This window comes from Hyaena hyaena, unplaced genomic scaffold, assembly GCF_003009895.1.
Source record: "Hyaena hyaena isolate Hyena2069 unplaced genomic scaffold, ASM300989v1 scaffold_10, whole genome shotgun sequence".
In the NCBI taxonomy this organism is placed as follows: domain Eukaryota; kingdom Metazoa; phylum Chordata; class Mammalia; order Carnivora; family Hyaenidae; genus Hyaena; species Hyaena hyaena.
Genome location: NW_024080642.1, coordinates 4,545,835 through 4,563,282, shown reverse-complemented (window position 1 = coordinate 4,563,282; position 17,448 = coordinate 4,545,835). Strand labels below are relative to the sequence as shown.

Genomic DNA, 17,448 nt, shown 5'->3' with positions numbered 1-17,448 from the left:
GTCCATAGTAAGACTTACATATCTCATTATAAGGCAAATTCCTATACACATAAAAACATTAACATCAAAGAGATTACTGTTATTTTAAGAAAACCAATTAATTTATCAGTGTGTTAATAATTATATGAACTAAAAATTTCAGTCAGTCTGTAAGAAGGGGTGTAAATTGAGACATACCATTTTTCTGTACTGTGGTAGTTATCGCCTGTCAGACAGTGCCTAAGAGCATTAAGGCTTTCTTTAAGGATAGACTACATCTGCTTTTAAAAGAAGTTAAAGAAAGCAGCACATAAAGGGCAAGTAAGGAGCGCCTGGGTGGTTAAGTATTCAACTCTTCATTTTGACTCAGATCATCATCTCATGAGTTCAAGCCCTACGTCCAGCTTTGCACTCTCAGTGGAGAGCCAGCTTGGGATTCTATGTCTCCCTCTCTCTCCACCTCTCCCTCGAGCTCACTCTCTCTCAAAATAAATAAACTTTTAAAAAAAGGGGGACCAATAAATATAAAATCATGTAGTTATACAGAAATAATCAGCATGTTCTATGTGATGAGCAAAAATGCTTCTTATCCTCTTACTCTAACTTAAAATTTATTAAGAACAAATTACTGTAATATCTGAGTCAAAATAAGGCCTTATTTTTTTTAAGGTTTTATTTTTAAGTAATCTCTGTATCCAACATGGGGCTTGAACTTACAACCCTGAGATCAAGAGTCACATGTTCCACCAACTGAGCCAGCTAGGTGCCCCAGGGATGGTTTACTTTTATTTCTTTTTATTTTATTTTTTCTTATTTTTATTTATTTTTAATTTTTTAATACTTATTTTTGAGAGAGAGCAAGTGATCCATCAGAGCGTGAGCAGGGGTGGGGCAGACAGAGAGGGAGACACAGAATCCGAAGCGGGCTCCAGGCTCAGGGCTCTCAGCACAGAGCCCAAGTGCAGGGCTCAAACTCAGGAACTATGAGATCATGACCTGAGCCCAAGTTGGGTGCTTAACCGAGCAGGCCATCCAGGCATCCCGTATTTTGTCCCATTTTAAAAATTTATTTACTTAAGTAATCTCTACACCCAGTGTGGGGCTCAAACTCACCACCCTGAGATCAAGAATCACATGCTCTTCCAGCTGGGCCAGCCAGGTGCCCCAGGAATGGTTTTCTTATAAAGAGAAATGTGTGGCTTTTTTTCATAGCTCAAATATTTTTATTTCTTTTTTTAAGTCAATCTGCTTTTTATTTTTTTTAATGTTTTATTTATTTCTGAGAGAGACAGCGTGAGCAGGGGAGGGTCAGAGAGAGAGGGAGGGAGAGAGAGAGGGAGGGTCAGAGACAGAGGGAATCTGAAGCAGGCTCCAGGCTCTGAGCTAGCTGTCAGCACAGAGCCCGACGCGGGGCTTGAACCCACGAACCTGAGCCAAAGTCGGATGTTCAACCGACTGAGCCACTCAGGCACCCCACGTATTTTTATTTCTAATCAGTTAATTAATATGTGCTTACAAAAACTATTATAAATAAAATACCTTCTGTTTTCAGGAGATGATTCTTTTTAGACCCTACTCAACTGAGGTTCTCAGTCCACTGAAGAGTAAATGATTATAATCAATGACTTCATTCACACCGATATACATTTCATGGTGACAAACAACAAAAGAAAATTTTATCTGACTCTATGAGTTGATCAATATCATATACAATCAGTAAGGAGATAACTGGCTTGAAAATGTTTATAAAATAAGTACCTCCTTAAGCTGTTCTTTTCGAAGTTTATATTCTCTTTTCTGGGACTCCAAAAAGCTATTTAGTTCTTTCTTCTGTTGGGCCTGAATATGTTGCTGAAATTTTTTCTCCTCATTGGCCATCACTTTAGCCTATAGGAAGTTTTAAAAATGGATCAAATTAGTTAAGTTGATAGATTCAAAGCAGCAATTTAACACACATTACCAAGGATTCCATTTTCTCCCAAGAATAGAAAATTAGCATTGCTTCTTGGCCTTTTGGCTAAGATCAAGTGTAGAAAATCAGCATAAGTATTGCCAAAATGAGAATAACCAACAAATTAATTTTTTAAAGTTTATTGAGAGAGAGAGAGAGAGAGAGAGAGAGCGCAAGTATGCACACAAGCAAGGAAGGGGCAAAGAGGAAAAATCTTAAGCAGGCTCCATGCTCAGCACAGAACCTCACATGGGGCTTAATCTCACAACCCTGAGATCATGACCTGAGCCGAAATTAAGAGTCAGACACTTAACTGAGTGAGCCACCCAGGCACGCCCCCCCCCAAATTATTCATAATTGTTACTCAGCATCCTTTTCTGAATTTCAGAGAACCAATAAAATGGAACCTGTCTTTAAAATGAGCATCTTAGGGGAGCCTGAGTGGCTCAAGACAGCTGAGCATCCTACTTCAGCTCAGGTTATGATCTTATGGTTCGAGGGCTCAAGTCCTGCATCAGGCTCTGTGCTGACAGCTCAGAGCCTGGAGCCTACTTCTGATTCTATGTCTGCCTCTCTCTCTCTGCACCTCCTCCACTCACACTCTGTTTCTCTCTCTCTCTCTCTCTCAAGAATAAGTAAACATTAAAAAAAATTTTTAAAATGATGATCTTGGGGGTGCCTGGGTGGCTCAGTTGGTTGAGCATTCAACTTTTGATTTTGGTTCTGGTCATGATCCTAGGGTGGTGAGATGAAGCCCCATGGCGGGATCTGTGCTAAGCATGGAGCCTGCTTAAGACACTCTCTCTCTCTCTCTCTCTCTCTCTCTCTCTCTTTGCCCCACCACCCCCTATGCCTCCCCCCTGCTCACACACTTTCTCTCTCTAAATTAAAAATTAAAAAGTATGATAAAATGTTGATCTTGTGTAGGGTCAGGATGTTTACACCTTTACTCCTCATTTAACAGGAGTATGTTCTCCCCCCAGTGAAACAAAACAAACACACATTTATCTACAAATATAATTCAATCATGACTTCTCATGTTGGTTGACTTCTTCAAATTAAACCCTGACCTTTTATTATATATTAAATAATATGAAAATGTTAAATATCAGATATATGCATCATACTGTTTTCTTTATTTACTTATTTAATTTTTAATTTTATTTTTAAGAAATCTCTACAACCACCCTGGAGCTTGAACTTACAACCCTAACATGAAGAGATGCATGCTCCACTGACTGAGCCAGTCAAGCACGCCTTATTTCTGATTATATATGCAATGCATAATCTTTGTAGAACATTTACAAAGTACAGAAAACCACAAAGAGGGAAAATCTTACATGCTTTCAGCACCAAGAGATAACCAATATAAACATTTTGTACATACCCATCCTAATTTTTTCTACACACACATATTTTTTAAAACAAATTTGTAATCACATTCTATATCCTTTTCATAAACTACTTTCCTAAATCTGTTAGAATCTACCTCTTTCTAAGTTATTGAAAATATTACCCAGTGCCCAACAGGATAGTTTTCTTTCACCAAATTATTTCAAAATCAAATAGTTATTTACATCATAAATTATTTTGTTAAATTCTCTACTATTATGAGATAGTGGTTCTTTTTTGGGGGAGAGAAAGGATGAACAGGGTAGCTATGATAAATAATGCCTCAATGTGGACTAGCCAGGCATCTCTGAAGATATTCTGTGAATTTACTGAGAAGCTTACATTTTACTTGACAAATGTGACCATCAAAATACAATGAAACAGACAGGACATCAAAAACTTTAGAAGAAAAGGTTTCACAAAACATGAATCCTAAGAAATGCACTCTTATCATATAGTAGAATGACATTTATTTGTAAGTAAAGAAATGGGCTAAACCTTAACCTGAATCTCTTAGTTTATTATCTCTAACATTCTCTGTATATATTAATCTTTAATTATTGTTTGCTATAAAAATGCTGGTATAAACTTAGCGAAGGTTTCCAAAAAATACACAGGGAAGAGAATCATGAATGAATTTTTGAGACCTGAACCACACTTCTGATAGGTGAATTATCAAACTCTTCAGATAACCAGAGTACCTGAGGCCCAGAAAGGTTGAATGATTTACCCACTGTGACACTATAAACCTAACAAGTATCAGGAAACAATCCCATGTCTATTGGTTCTCAGACTGAGTACTTCATACTACACATGTTATATATAAATGTCTCTCCCTTTCCCCAGTCGATCTGCTTGGTTCTGAGGATGAGATACTCTAATATCAAAATGTTACCTTAATTCTGGGATGATCACAAATTAATAATAATGAATCAGTTACCTCTTTTTCCATAGCAGCCTGATGTTTTTTGATAAGTTTCTCCATCTCTGCAGCAAAATTGTTACGTTGAGTTTCAAGATCTTTGTCTAATCTGAGGCGATGTTCATCCATCTCAGCCTTTAGCTTATTTTCCAGAGTCATCAGTTGCTTTTGATGTTGCCGCCTCATTCTCTTGTAGCCAGACATCTGTTCTCTAAGCTCAGAGTCTTGCTCATGTTCTTGCATTTGCCTTGTAACCTAGACATACAAAGCACGGAGAGAAAAGAATAACATAAAGCAACACATTTCTTTCAAAAGCATTTTAGACCACTCTGCTGTTAACTAAGGAGGCACTTAATAAGAGATCCCAGTTAGCAGTTTTCAATTAAATTTCCAGCAGGCTGTTTAAAGAAATAAACAAGTTGGTTCTAAAGTTTATATGGGAATGTAAAAAACCAATAATAGCCAAAACAATCTTGAGGGGGGATAAAAAAAGTTGGAAGACATGCACTTCAGCAACCAAAACAGTGTGGTATTGGTGTAAGGACAGGCTGAATGGATCAAAGGAACAGAATAAAATCCAGAAACAGAGCTTCACATAGTTGATTGGATTTTCTACCAAAAAGTCAAGTTAATTAAAAGAGGAAAGTTTTTTTTTTTTTTTTTTTTTAAATTTTTTTTTTAATGTTTTTATTTATTTCTAGTAGAGAGAGAGACAGCGTGAGCAGGGGAGGGTCAGCGAGAGAGGGAGTCACAGACTGAAACAGGCTCCAGGCTCTGAGCTGGCAGTCAGCACAGAGCCCGATGCGGGGCTCGAACCCACGAACCGCGAGATCATGACCTAAGCGAAAGTCGGACGCTTAACCGACTAAGCCACCCAGGCGCCCCGAGGAAAGTGTTTTTTAACAAATCCTGCTGACAGGCATCTGAGTGGCTCAGTTGGTTAAGCTTCAGACTCGTGATTTTGGCTTATGTCATTATCTCACGGTTCAGTTTGGGAAACTGAGCCCCGAGTCAGGCTGTGTGCTGGGCATGGAGCTGGTTTAGGATTCTCTCTCTCTCTGCCCCTCCCCAGCTCATACTTTCTAAAAAAAAAAATCCTGCTGAAATAACTGGCTCTCTGTATAAAAAATAAAGAAATATACTTCGGATCACACCATATACAAAAATTATTTTGAAAAGAATCATTTGACCTAAACATAAAACTCAGACTCATAAAGCAAAAGAAAACATGGGGCTACTGTCATTACCTTGGGTAAGCAAGTATTTCCTAAACAGGATATAAAAGGTACCAATTACAAAGAAAACCATGTATAAGTTGTATTTTTAAATTGAGCTAAGATTCACGTAATATAAAATTAACCATTTTTAAAATTTTCTTTAGTTATAAGTAATCTCTACACCCAGTGTGGGTGATGGCATTCTTGACCCCACATGTCATACAGATTCATGGGCCACTGCATGGGATTTGTAAAGTCTGCTTACGTAGTTGATAATTCAGGTAACTTTTTTCCTCACATACATCTTTTTTACTTCCTGTCATATTTTTAACGGCCTACTTTTCCTGATATCTTAGTGTAATTTCTTCTTATCCAGTGTATCCTTTTTATCATGTTTTGGTCCTACTTAATCTGACCGATAAGGGTAATAAGCACCCACTATAACAACATCCTTGTTGACATATAATCCTTTTTTTAAGTTCATTTATTTATTTTGAGAGACAGAGAGAGAAACAGGACAAACAGGGAGGGGCAGAGAAGGAAGAGAGAGAATCCCAAGCAGGCTCTGCACTGTCAATGCAGAGCCCAATGAGGAGGTCAATCTCACAAACCTTGATATCATGACCTGAGCAGAAATCAAGAGTTGGGACGCTTAACCAACTGAGTCACCCAGGCACCACCATATTCTTTTTTTTTTTCTTTTTTTTTTTAAAAGTAATCTCCACACCTAGCGTGGGGCTCAAACTCACAGCCCTGAGATAAAAAGTTACATGCTCTACCAACTGAGCCAGCCCCCATAATCCATTTTTTATTGTTATTTGGGAAATCAAAAGAACTACATTTTAAATACATCAAATTGAATTACTTGCCATTTCTCAAACATTCCCCCTATTTTGGTTAGCCTCAGTATTTCCTTACTGTTCACTCTTATATGCAAATAACATTTTTCGTCTTCTCGGTGCCTAAAACCAACTAATTATTAAAAGCTCAAACAATTTCTTTTATAAATACTTCCTTTATGCCACAAACCAAAAGTAATCTGAATTCCTACTTAGTACCTTCTAGCCCTATTAAGCATTTGATATATTCTAACATACTAGTTATTTCTGTATGGCTTGAAGACATTACTAGTTTGACATCTCTCAGAGTATTTTATATAGTATCTTATAAGAGGCACTTAAATGTTGAATGGATATTTTATAAAATAAACCTGATACAAAAAAATAAGACACAGTTATACTGGAGTACAGGTGCCACAGTCCAAAATGAAAAATGTATTTCTTTTTAAAAAAATGTTTATTTTGAGAGAGAGAGAGAGAGAACACACAAGAATAAGCAGGGGAGGGACATAGAGAGAGAGGAAGAGACAGAATCCCAAGCAGGCTCCCTGCTGTCAGTGCAGAGTCCGATGTGGAATTTGATCTCATGAACTGTGAGATCATGACCTGAGCCAAGAGTTGAATGCTTAACCTAATGAGCCACCCAGGCATCCCTGAGAAATGTATTTCTAATTCAAGGGAAGAACATACCAGTGATGCTGTCCGTATAGTAGCGAAGTGTTCTCGATTACGATAGTGTGATTTATGACGAGACACTTGAGGCGGAGATTGTGGATCCGATGCTCTTGTTCTAGGATCTCCCTCTTCTCTGTAATTTTCTTCCTCCTAAGCAAAGAAAGAGACAATACTATTTGAAGTGAACAAATACAGTTCACTTCAACTTTCAAGAAAATTTAGAGACCACTTGATCAATTTCTCTTAAAATGTAATTTTAAAAAGCAAAAACAAAAAGTGAGAATGCTGACATTTTATTTTCAATATAATTAGAATCAGGAAACATTATTCCCTAAGTGTATGAAACAGCATACAGATTTATGATAAGGAAATATATGATGTTAGATTTATATACTAATTATTATATATAAAATGGAAAAGATTTAATAATTAAACAGCAGTCAAAAATTATTTACTCTAAGGCTTTCAAAACAATAATATACCTTAAAAATACTTTTATAATGCTTCTGCCATTTGTCCAAAGTATGTAATCAAAAAGTAACTGTGAAAATTTTAGGAACTGATGTCTTTCCTTATATATACCTTAATTCATTAACTGAAGAGGAAGTAAATTAAGTAGCAACCAACTAATTGCGGAAATAATCTTTTTTTACTCTTGATTCTATTGCCTAAGGATACAAAAATTAAACATGATTTTGCCTTGAGTAACACTACCACTCAACTAAATCACTCCTAGGCACTTTTTAAAAAAATTTTTTTATGTTTATTTATTATTGAGACAGAGAGAAACAGAGCATGAATGAGGGAGGGGCAGAGAGAGAGGGAGACACAGAATCTGAAGCAGGCTCCAGGCTCTGAACTGTCAGCACAAAGCTTGACGCGGGGCTAGAACCCACAAGCTGTGAGATCATGACCTGAGCTGAAGTCGGACGCTTAACCGACTGAGCCACCCAGGCACCCCTCCCCTAAGCACTTTTGTGTGAGTGTAGTAAAATAAATATAAAATTTGCCATTTTAACCATGTTTAGATATATAATTCAGTGGCAGTAATTATATTCTCAATGTTACACAACTACCACCATTTCCAAAACTCTTCCATCACCTCAGATGGAAATTGTATCTATTAACAAAAACTCCCCATTTTATCCTCCACTCAAATCCCTGGTAACCACTAATCTACTCTGTGTCTCTATGAATTTGCTTATTCTAGATATTTCATGTAAGTGGAATATGCAATATTTGTCCTTTTGCATCTGACTTAATATCCCTTAGTATTAACATTTCAAGGTTTACTTGTGTTGTAGCATGTATCAGAATTTCATTCTTCAGAGCTAAATAATATTCCACTGTATGTATATACTATGGTTTATTTATGTATTCATCTCTTGATGAATACTTGGGTGAGTTCTACCTTTTAGTTCTTGTGCCTAATAAGTTTTTAAGTAATACTGTAAGCTGTGAAGTTAAAAAGGAAGTATTCCTACTTGTTACTTGTTACTAAAAACAAGTTACCTAACTTTCAAATGTTTTTAGGAAAATTAAAAATTTTGCACTCAAAGTGTAAAGAATAATGTAGCAAAAATCCTATTTCCTTTTTTTCTAAATATAATTTATTGTTAAGTTAGCTAACATACAGTGTATACAGTGTGCTCTTGGTTTCAGGAGTAGGTTCCCATGATTCATCACTTACATAACAATACCCAGTGAGTATCCCAACAAGTACCCTTCTCAATGCCCATCACCCATTTTCCCCTTCCCCCAACCCCCGCATTCAAGCCTCAGTTTGTTCTCTGTATTTAAGAGTCTCTTATGGTTTGCCTTCCTCTCTGTTTGAAACTATTTTTTTCTCCTTCCCTTCCCCCATGGTCTTCTGCTAAGTTTCTCAAATTCCGTATTTGAGTGAAAGCATGGTATCTGTCTTTCTCTGACTGACATCAGTTAGCATAATACCCTCCAGTTCCATCCACATTGTGACAAATGGCAAGATTTCATTCTTTCTCACTGCCAAGTAGTATTCCATTGTATATATAAACCACATCTTCTTTAAAAAATTCATGTTTCCTAAACCCAGAATTTATGATTTTCTGCAATTACATTTTTTACTTTAAAGATGTGAACATTAGACAATGCAAATCACTTTTGATCATTACCCATTTCAATACTTTCTCCTATTCCTGAAAGACAACCATTATCGTAACTTTCATGTGTATATTTACTATTTTTAAATACTTTTTAAATACTTTATTTTTCATGAAACTAACTTCAGGTTATATATTACATAGTGTTTCTATACATGTCTTTCTTCTAAGATTTTCTCAATACTCTCTTTGTATTCTCAAAACAATAGGTTCCTAAATGCAGACTGGGAATTAACAAACCTAATGCCACTTTAAACTAAATTACCTAAAAATGTTCCAAACTTCTAAAACATTCAAGACAATCTCCTAATTAAACTAATCAGATAAATAAAATAATTTACCAAAAGTTGAAATTTTTTTCACTGAAATCCAAATACTCACAGGTTTTAAATGGATGACAGAACTATTAGACATCACTGTGTGGTCTCCCTCCATCATATCTAGCTCACTTTTGTCATCTGAGGCATCTGGAAGACTGTTAACACTACTACTTTGGCTACTGGCACTGATGGACATACTGGGAATAGACTGATTACTTCCAACACTATTCACTGTTCCTGTCCGGCCAACACCATGATCTTGTTCCTAAGAGAATAAAGCATTAGGTTCAAAAATCTTTACCTCTTGATTTGCTACTTATAATCACCTATCACAGTGCTTGGCACACAATCTTTAGAAAGAAAGTTAGAGGTCTATTGTAAGAAATTCCCTGTATTTGCCAAGACCAGGAAGTTTAGCAACTGAAAAACAAAATAAAAATGACCAAAAACTAAATAACAAAAAGCCCAACTGTGCCAAAAATTCAGTTCATCATTTATGAGTTATTCCCACAGTGTAGCATTTTCTCTAAATTGTTGGTTGTTTTTGAAATCTATTTCTATCACACATCTCATGGGGTACAGAGAAGATTTTGCTCATTTCTCAATAATTCCCATGGTTAATATAAGCGCCATTTTAAAAAATTTTATAAAGAACCCCCTTTAGTTATTTTTTAAGAAAGCCTTTTATTTTCCTCCCTCAGAATATATTCTCTAGCCTGTCCTTCTTTCATCAATTAATTTAATATTAATTATTTATACATTTAATCACATTCATAAGAATGTTTTATGAAGTAACCAGGCAAGCCATTGTATCTGGCTTACCAAAATTCTGTAAGACATGCAAAATTTAACACAGACATATGATATATATATATGAACTTTTTTTACATGCCTACCCAAAAAGAGATGCTGTTACAGATTTAGCTACATTAGAATTTAATTTTACAACTTTACTCAAATATTTCAGATATCTAAAAAAGCTCAAAATAATTTTCTAATGATCACTGTATGAACTAAAAAACAAAATGAACACCACCAAAACTGTAAATTAAGAAAGTCTTCTATTTTATAGTTCATTAATTATGTAGCACTATTAAAAAAGAAAAAGTAAAGTAACTATTGCTCTTGGTTTCAGAATGCAAAGTGATCTCTCTGAAAAGCAGCAAAAAAGAAACAAATTCTGATAGGGATAAAGAAAAATGAAAATATTTAGAGTAAAGAAAGACAGCTCCACAAATATGTATATTTCCTTGTGAGAAAGTTCTGTAACATTTCTATTGCAAATTTATATTTCCATACTCCCCAAAAGGCAACATAGAAAGAAGCTGGCCTTGAGAGTGAAAGATATGTGAATTTGAACCCATATGAACTTATGTGGAATTACCTGCTCTGAGCTTTGCTTTACTCATCTGTAAAATGAGTACTTTAGAACACACAGAGGGAATGAAATTATACAGAACTTTTGAATACAATATCCCTGGTGACAGAGCACAATGCTTTGTAATTCTAAAGACTTCTAAGTAAGTACTGTCAATTTCTAGAGTCTGTAATTTCAAATTCTTCCAAAAGCATGTCCCATGGAATCAAATAAGGCAAAAGAGGGTTCAGTAGCCAAAAAATTTGATAGGGACTAGATTAAACTTGAATAGGTTTCTTTAATAAAAGACTGTGCAGAGCTTTACCAGGTCATTGTGCACTACGAAGAGGCTGGAATGCAAAACCTTTTTTCCCACCTGGGATCTTACAGGACCAATATGAAGAAAACACAATCTGGGAACCACTAATATAAAACATTCATGGCAAAACAAGTTGCATAAGGAAAGAAGCCAATAAAGAGGGCTCAATATTTGAGTCATTTCTAAGTTATTACCTCCTCTTCTTCCTGTGCTTCTACTGCTGGTCCATTATGTGCCTCCTGGAAAAGGAGTTTCTTCATCTTTCGATACTGCAGATTGTCCAGCTCTCGTACTGCATCTTTTGTCCTTTGAATGAGATCTATTAACACTGTCTCAGGGCGCTCCCGAAGAACAAACATGTGCTGGATAAAAGTAGAAGGTTAAAGTCAGGTTGAAACTTATATATTTTTTTAATTAGTACAAATGTACCTCTTTCTCATGATACTTTTGTTGGCTAAATGAAAATGCAGAGTTGAAATAATAAAAAAATCCAATTAAATACTAAGCATTAAGTCCTATAAGAGCTCTAAATAAAGTAAAGTAGACTGATTTCATAGAAAAGGCATGTTCTGTTTTGGCTTGTATTAGGTTTCAACAGAAATGTTTTTATGGTAAAGTATGTAACATGGATAACTTGGATATTATGAGTTCCTTTATATGCTGCATAAACACTCCATAAAACACTAGCAGGTGATTAAAAGGCATTGTATAGTGATTTTTACAATTAACATTTAATAAGCTTTAACCTTATCAAATATAGAAAAGTACAAAGAACAATTCTATCATTAGAATTATCACTGTTACATTTTGACATATTTCTTCAGAAATTTTCTACTTATAAATTTTGATTTGTAGATACATAGTTAGCATATAGATTGTAGAAAGACACCTTTTGCCGTCTTTGAAATGTCCTTGAATTCTTGTAATACTTTTTACCTTTGTTAGTTCAAAAGCATTTCTTCTTTAAAGAATTTTTTCTTTTGCCTTTTGATTTTTTTATTACTCAAAAACTTAATTTTTTTGATTTAGCTTTCTGACTCTGTGCTTATGCCTTCAACACTTTAACGATTTCCTGCTCCTCAATAGGAAAGTACACTTGATCCTGTCCCAAACACACACAGCACAACACAGAGCCTGCTGATATATTTTTCGTTTTAGATAACCTCATGAGAACTTTAAGTGTCACTGCACAAACTTCTCAAAGTCGGCCTGGGCACATACCACATGGGGATTTTGGTGCTTTCTCACCCTTCGTTGTATACAGGTAAACGATTCTATTACCAGGGTATGGGACAGCCTAGTTTTGTTAGAGGTTATACTGTACATAGGACAGTTGATTATGGTATGTCAAAGGCTGGGCCATTCTGAATGCCTATGGACACCATCTTCAGGAGAGGAAAAAGTTTCTCTAAAGAATTTTAATTACATGGTATTTTATTCTACTTTCACTATCATAAGTATTGTTATTTCAAACTCATAAACACAATAAATACCTATATTTAATCAAATGTTTATGCTAAAATCATTTAACCATTATCCTAATTCTGGATAGTAACTTCCAATTTTTAATTCTGAGACAGCTTCATATAAAAATTTTTTTTCTAGTAACTCTTTATATGATGAACTGCAAAAGAAATATAATTAGGCCAAAAGGAAAGAAGTACCAGATAGATAATTCCGATCATCTTCAATAATGCTGTGTCAATACAATTTTGCTATGAACTGGCAAATGAAAACTATATGCAGACTTGGGATCTAATCACCATGCCTCACGGGTTGGGTTATCACCAAAACATTTCTTTGCCTATATCAGGTAAGTGTAAGAAGGCAGATTCTTTTCCTGAGCCTTAGCTTAGAAAGGCTAAGGTATTATGATTTACAACATTTAGCTTTCTTATCCAAAAATAATAAATCTTAAATTTCTAAGTTTGATAGTTTTCTATATATAAATCTTTCGTATTTATCACTAACATAATTTCTAGCTATACTAAACCTTCTGTTACTATTATGAATACCTATTTATTCAGGCTTTCATTTCTGAAACTATGAGTGAACTTACTGCCTCCAATCCCACAAGCATTACTGAAACTATACTGTTCTTCTACATACTGTGGTTCTAAATAATACAATCAAATTTCAACTTCTTTGTATCTTTGATGTGTGTTAGTGAAAATAAATTACATTTCTCTGAAATTATAAAACATTCATGTAAAAATAGTCTATCTAAATCTTATAGTGAAAAATCAATAATATTTCTTACAGGCACAAGAAAACAGTCAAATCCTACTTACTATTGCTCTATCTAGATGTTTTAGGAACTACATTAAGTTCAACAATATTATTATTGCTATTAATAAGATTGTCAACCTCCAAATGAAATAATCAATTTTTGAGAACAAAAAGCATACGCTAATCATGTATTTAAATTAAGTAAACAAATGAAAACTGAATAGAATTTATATGATTTTTAGAATATTTTCATTGCCAAATTAGAAAAATATATTTCTAAGAAGGAAACAGAAACATGATGTGCATTTTTAAGTTTCTTTTAAAAGCTCTTTTCTCCCATAATTATATAGATATATTAGACATTTCTCTTTCTTTCATATTATTTTAATATAAAATAAACATATAAAGTATGGTAGACATAAAAATTAAATCGGGGTGCCTGGGTGGCTCAGTCAGTTAAATGTCTGATTTCCACTCAGATTATGATCTCAAGGTTTGGGTTTAAGCCCTGCGTTGGGCTCTGTGCTAACAGCTCAGAGCCTGGAACCTGCTTCAGATTCTCTATCTCCCTCTCTCTGCCCCTCACCCACTCACACTCTGTTTCTCAAAAATAAACATTAAAAACATTTTTGAAAATTAAATCCAAAGTTAAATTATGTTTTACTAACTTTGAAATAGGACATTGTTCCACATGAATTAAAATATGGAGTTATTGGGGTGCCTGGGTGGCTCAGTCGGTTAAGCGTCCGACTTCGGCTCAGGTCATGATCTCATGGTTTGTGGGTTTGAGCCCCACGTCGGGCTCTGTGCTGACAGCTCAGAGGCGGGAGCCTGCCTCGGATTCTGTATCTCCCCCTCTCTCTGACCCTCCCCTGCTCATGCTGTGTGTCTCTCTCTCTCAAAAATAAATAAAAAACAATTTAAAAAAATATGGAGATACAATCATGAATACATTCTTCCACTTATAAATGGCCAATTGGTACTATCTGGAATATATAACTATATATTCTATTCAGATACGGTATAGAAGTTAATTTTGAAAAAACAAATGAATAAACTTTGCTTCTAAGAAAAGTTCCAAAAGAGAATATATAAAATGAACATTTAAGTAAAAATAAGTAGAGCATACTTAATATTGACACAAAATTAAAAAGGATAAAACACCTTCTTTAAATTATTTTAATTTCTTAAGGGTAGAAAACAGACTAAGTAAAACTGACCTTTAAAAGTTCCTCTGATGTAGGGCGATCTTGAGGGATTTTCTGGAGGCAAGAATCTACAAAGTTGCGAAAATAATCAGACCTATTGTAAAGGAAAGTATCAAGTGAACATATTGCTATTTCCTTTTAAAACACATCCACAAACGATACAGAGATCAGCATGGTCCCTGTGTAAAGATGACATGCAAATTCATGAAGTGTTCCATATTTTCTGAGCAACAAGTGTTGTATGTAAGTGTTGTATTATTAAATTCTACACTTGGAATTTTACACTACATTAATTGGAATTTAAATAAAAAATTAAAGAACACCACACATTCACAAATCAAGGCATGTGCCTACTGGTGGGAAGCGGGATGGAAAAGGAATGATAAAAAAAAGCAGATAAAATATATTGTATATTTTACATAAGTCTATGAAAAGCTATCTAAAGCAACCAATGAATCTTCACCATTTTCCAAGGACAAATTTACAGATTATTTAAAACTCCTGCTCCCACAAGAAAGAAAACAAATGAGCAAAGAGGGGTAGAGAGAGAAGGAGTGGCGAGGAGGAGAGAGAAAGAGGTGCAAACCAAAAAATGGACTCAACTATAGAGAACAAACTCATGGTTGACAAAAAGGGTGTGTGTGGAGTATGGATTAAATAGGTGATGAGGATTAAGGAGTGTACTTGTCATGATGAGCACAGGGGGTTGTCTGAAACGCTGAATCACTATACTGTATACCTGAAACTAATGTTACATAGTCTGTTAATCAGAATTTAAATAAAACTTAAAAAAATCCTACTCCCACATATTTAAATATCATAACTTGTTCTATAGTGAGGCAAAATTAGGGAAGCCAATTTTTCTTCTTTGCAATCAAATTTAAGATAACATTCTTTTCATGTTTTTTTTCTTTTCTCTAAGCCATCTCTCTTTCTTGTTTGCCCCTTGGATCATCTTCTCTATAGCAATTTTAGAGCACCAATCTATTTGTTTTGGAGGGAGCAGTTTTACACCTAAGTATTTAGTATTCCTAAACAAATGTATAAACTTCCATTAAGCCCAGGAAATCAATTAAGATATTTTTTTAAAATGTTTATTATTCTGAGAGAGAGAGAGAGAGAGAGAGAGAGAGAATGAGAATATGAGTCGGGGAGGGGCAGAAAGGGAGAAAGAATCCCAAGCAGGCTTCATACTAATATCATGGGGGTTGAGTGAGCTCACGGACCATGAGATCATGATGTGAGCTGAAATCAAGAGTTGGGCAATTAGCTGACTGAGCCACCCAGGCACCCTAGAAGTCTGCAACGTATTATTATACAATGTTAATGATGAGAGTTCAGTGAGAAAGGTAGTATTTACTTCATCAATGTTTGTCTTCCATAGTCATGTAAGATTTTAAATTCCTTGAAGACAAGAATTCTTTTTTGAATTCCTAAGTATCAAAGAGTGTAAAGATTCAATACATTTATTACTAATATATATCATAATGGTAAATTCTGTGCCAGAAGATTCCTTCTACATTATCTCTAAACAGGTTAACAATGATCTACGAATCTGCCTTAAATATATAATCTTAAAAAAAATAAAGTTTCACTAATTTATTTAACTACTTGTCATTTTAAAAGTCTTTAGTATTCTAGATATCCCTCTAGAAGTTTTCAAATGCTAGACACACTTGAATATACCTAGATACATACTCTAAAATTTTCTATCAATGATAAATTCTAATTTTCTAAAACTGTCAATCTGTTCTACATAAACTTCTTTACATGAATAAGCTTAATTTTATCAAATCAAGGAAACATTAGGAGATGGAATAACAGAGCATTCTGAATATAAGTATCATAGTAACAATTAGGACAATCCCAAAGTTATGAATTATCTGATAATTTTGATCAATGATTTTACCTATGTTTTAAACTTCATAAATTATAAACCATTCCCCAATAAAATATCACTTTAAGTTGTGGCAATCTATGTATCTTTCTTACAAAATACTATTTATATTAAGCTATTTATTATATAATATAGGGTTATATGTGTTCCTAAAGTTCAAAGAAAAAAACAAAATTTAAATTTCTGTAAAAAGCAGTACTTTTTGCTTCTATGTGGCCTCATCTATCTTTTATTTCTGAACTGAGTTACACATATGTTGTGAAAAGCAGACATAGAGGATAAACATGATATAAGGGTAAAACAAACCAATTTAATATCTCTTCAAGTAATACACTTTACTTAACTGAAATAAAATAATTTTGCTAACATTACTTAAGTACTTAATTTATACAATGTTGAGTAATATATGTCCAGACAATACTCACCATTCATTAGACTGTAGTGTAGGGGATTCATTTTGGGCTATATGATATAAGGCACTCATTGCATTCATATTAAATAAAGGAGGCTTCCTTTCCGCTGTAAAACAAATAAAACTTTCCTGTTAAAATATGAGCCTGTTATATAGAGGCATGCTTGCAAATACTGTTAAAAAATAATTTTATTTTTGGAAATAGTCTCAAACTTAGCAAAAAAAATTCCAAGTAGAACTCAAAGAACTTTATCAAATCAGTCAATTTACACTAAGTTGCCAGCTTAATGTCCTACCATCCCTAAATATTTCAGTGTATATTTCCTATAAATAAGAACATTCCACTAAAGCACCACAATTAAATCAGGCCATTAATACTGATACAGGACTATCCTCTAATCCTCAATTCCCATTCAAATTTCAACCAAAGTTCCAATAATGTCCTCTGTAGTAAAAGCAAGCCTTGATCATTTGCATCAAGGAAAGGGTGCATCTTATCTAAATTGTTAAATTAACATAAAATTGTTCATACTGCCTTCCTATAATCCTTTTAATACTTGTAAAATGTGTAGTAATTCTTTTTTTTTTTTTTT

The 17,448-nt window shown here is 34.3% G+C and overlaps 1 protein-coding gene and 1 pseudogene across 2 annotated transcripts in view; one reads left to right on the top strand and one right to left on the bottom strand.

Moving 5' to 3' along the window:
- Positions 1-17,448, bottom strand: part of TAOK1 (TAO kinase 1) — a 155,013-nt gene that overhangs the window by 28,767 nt on the left and 108,798 nt on the right. Inside the window, exons 9-15 of one of the 2 annotated variants that reach the window (XM_039251701.1) lie at positions 16,869-16,962; positions 14,559-14,640; positions 11,304-11,471; positions 9,495-9,698; positions 6,991-7,125; positions 4,263-4,499; positions 1,738-1,866 (exon numbers count right to left, since the gene is read on the bottom strand). In XM_039251701.1, coding sequence (XP_039107632.1) covers positions 1,738-1,866; positions 4,263-4,499; positions 6,991-7,125; positions 9,495-9,698; positions 11,304-11,471; positions 14,559-14,640; positions 16,869-16,962 — 1,049 coding nt within the window. The remainder of the gene's footprint in view (positions 1-1,737; positions 1,867-4,262; positions 4,500-6,990; positions 7,126-9,494; positions 9,699-11,303; positions 11,472-14,558; positions 14,641-16,868; positions 16,963-17,448) is intronic. The other variant, XM_039251710.1, reaches the window with a different exon arrangement.
- LOC120246739 lies at positions 14,677-14,770 on the top strand (annotated as a pseudogene).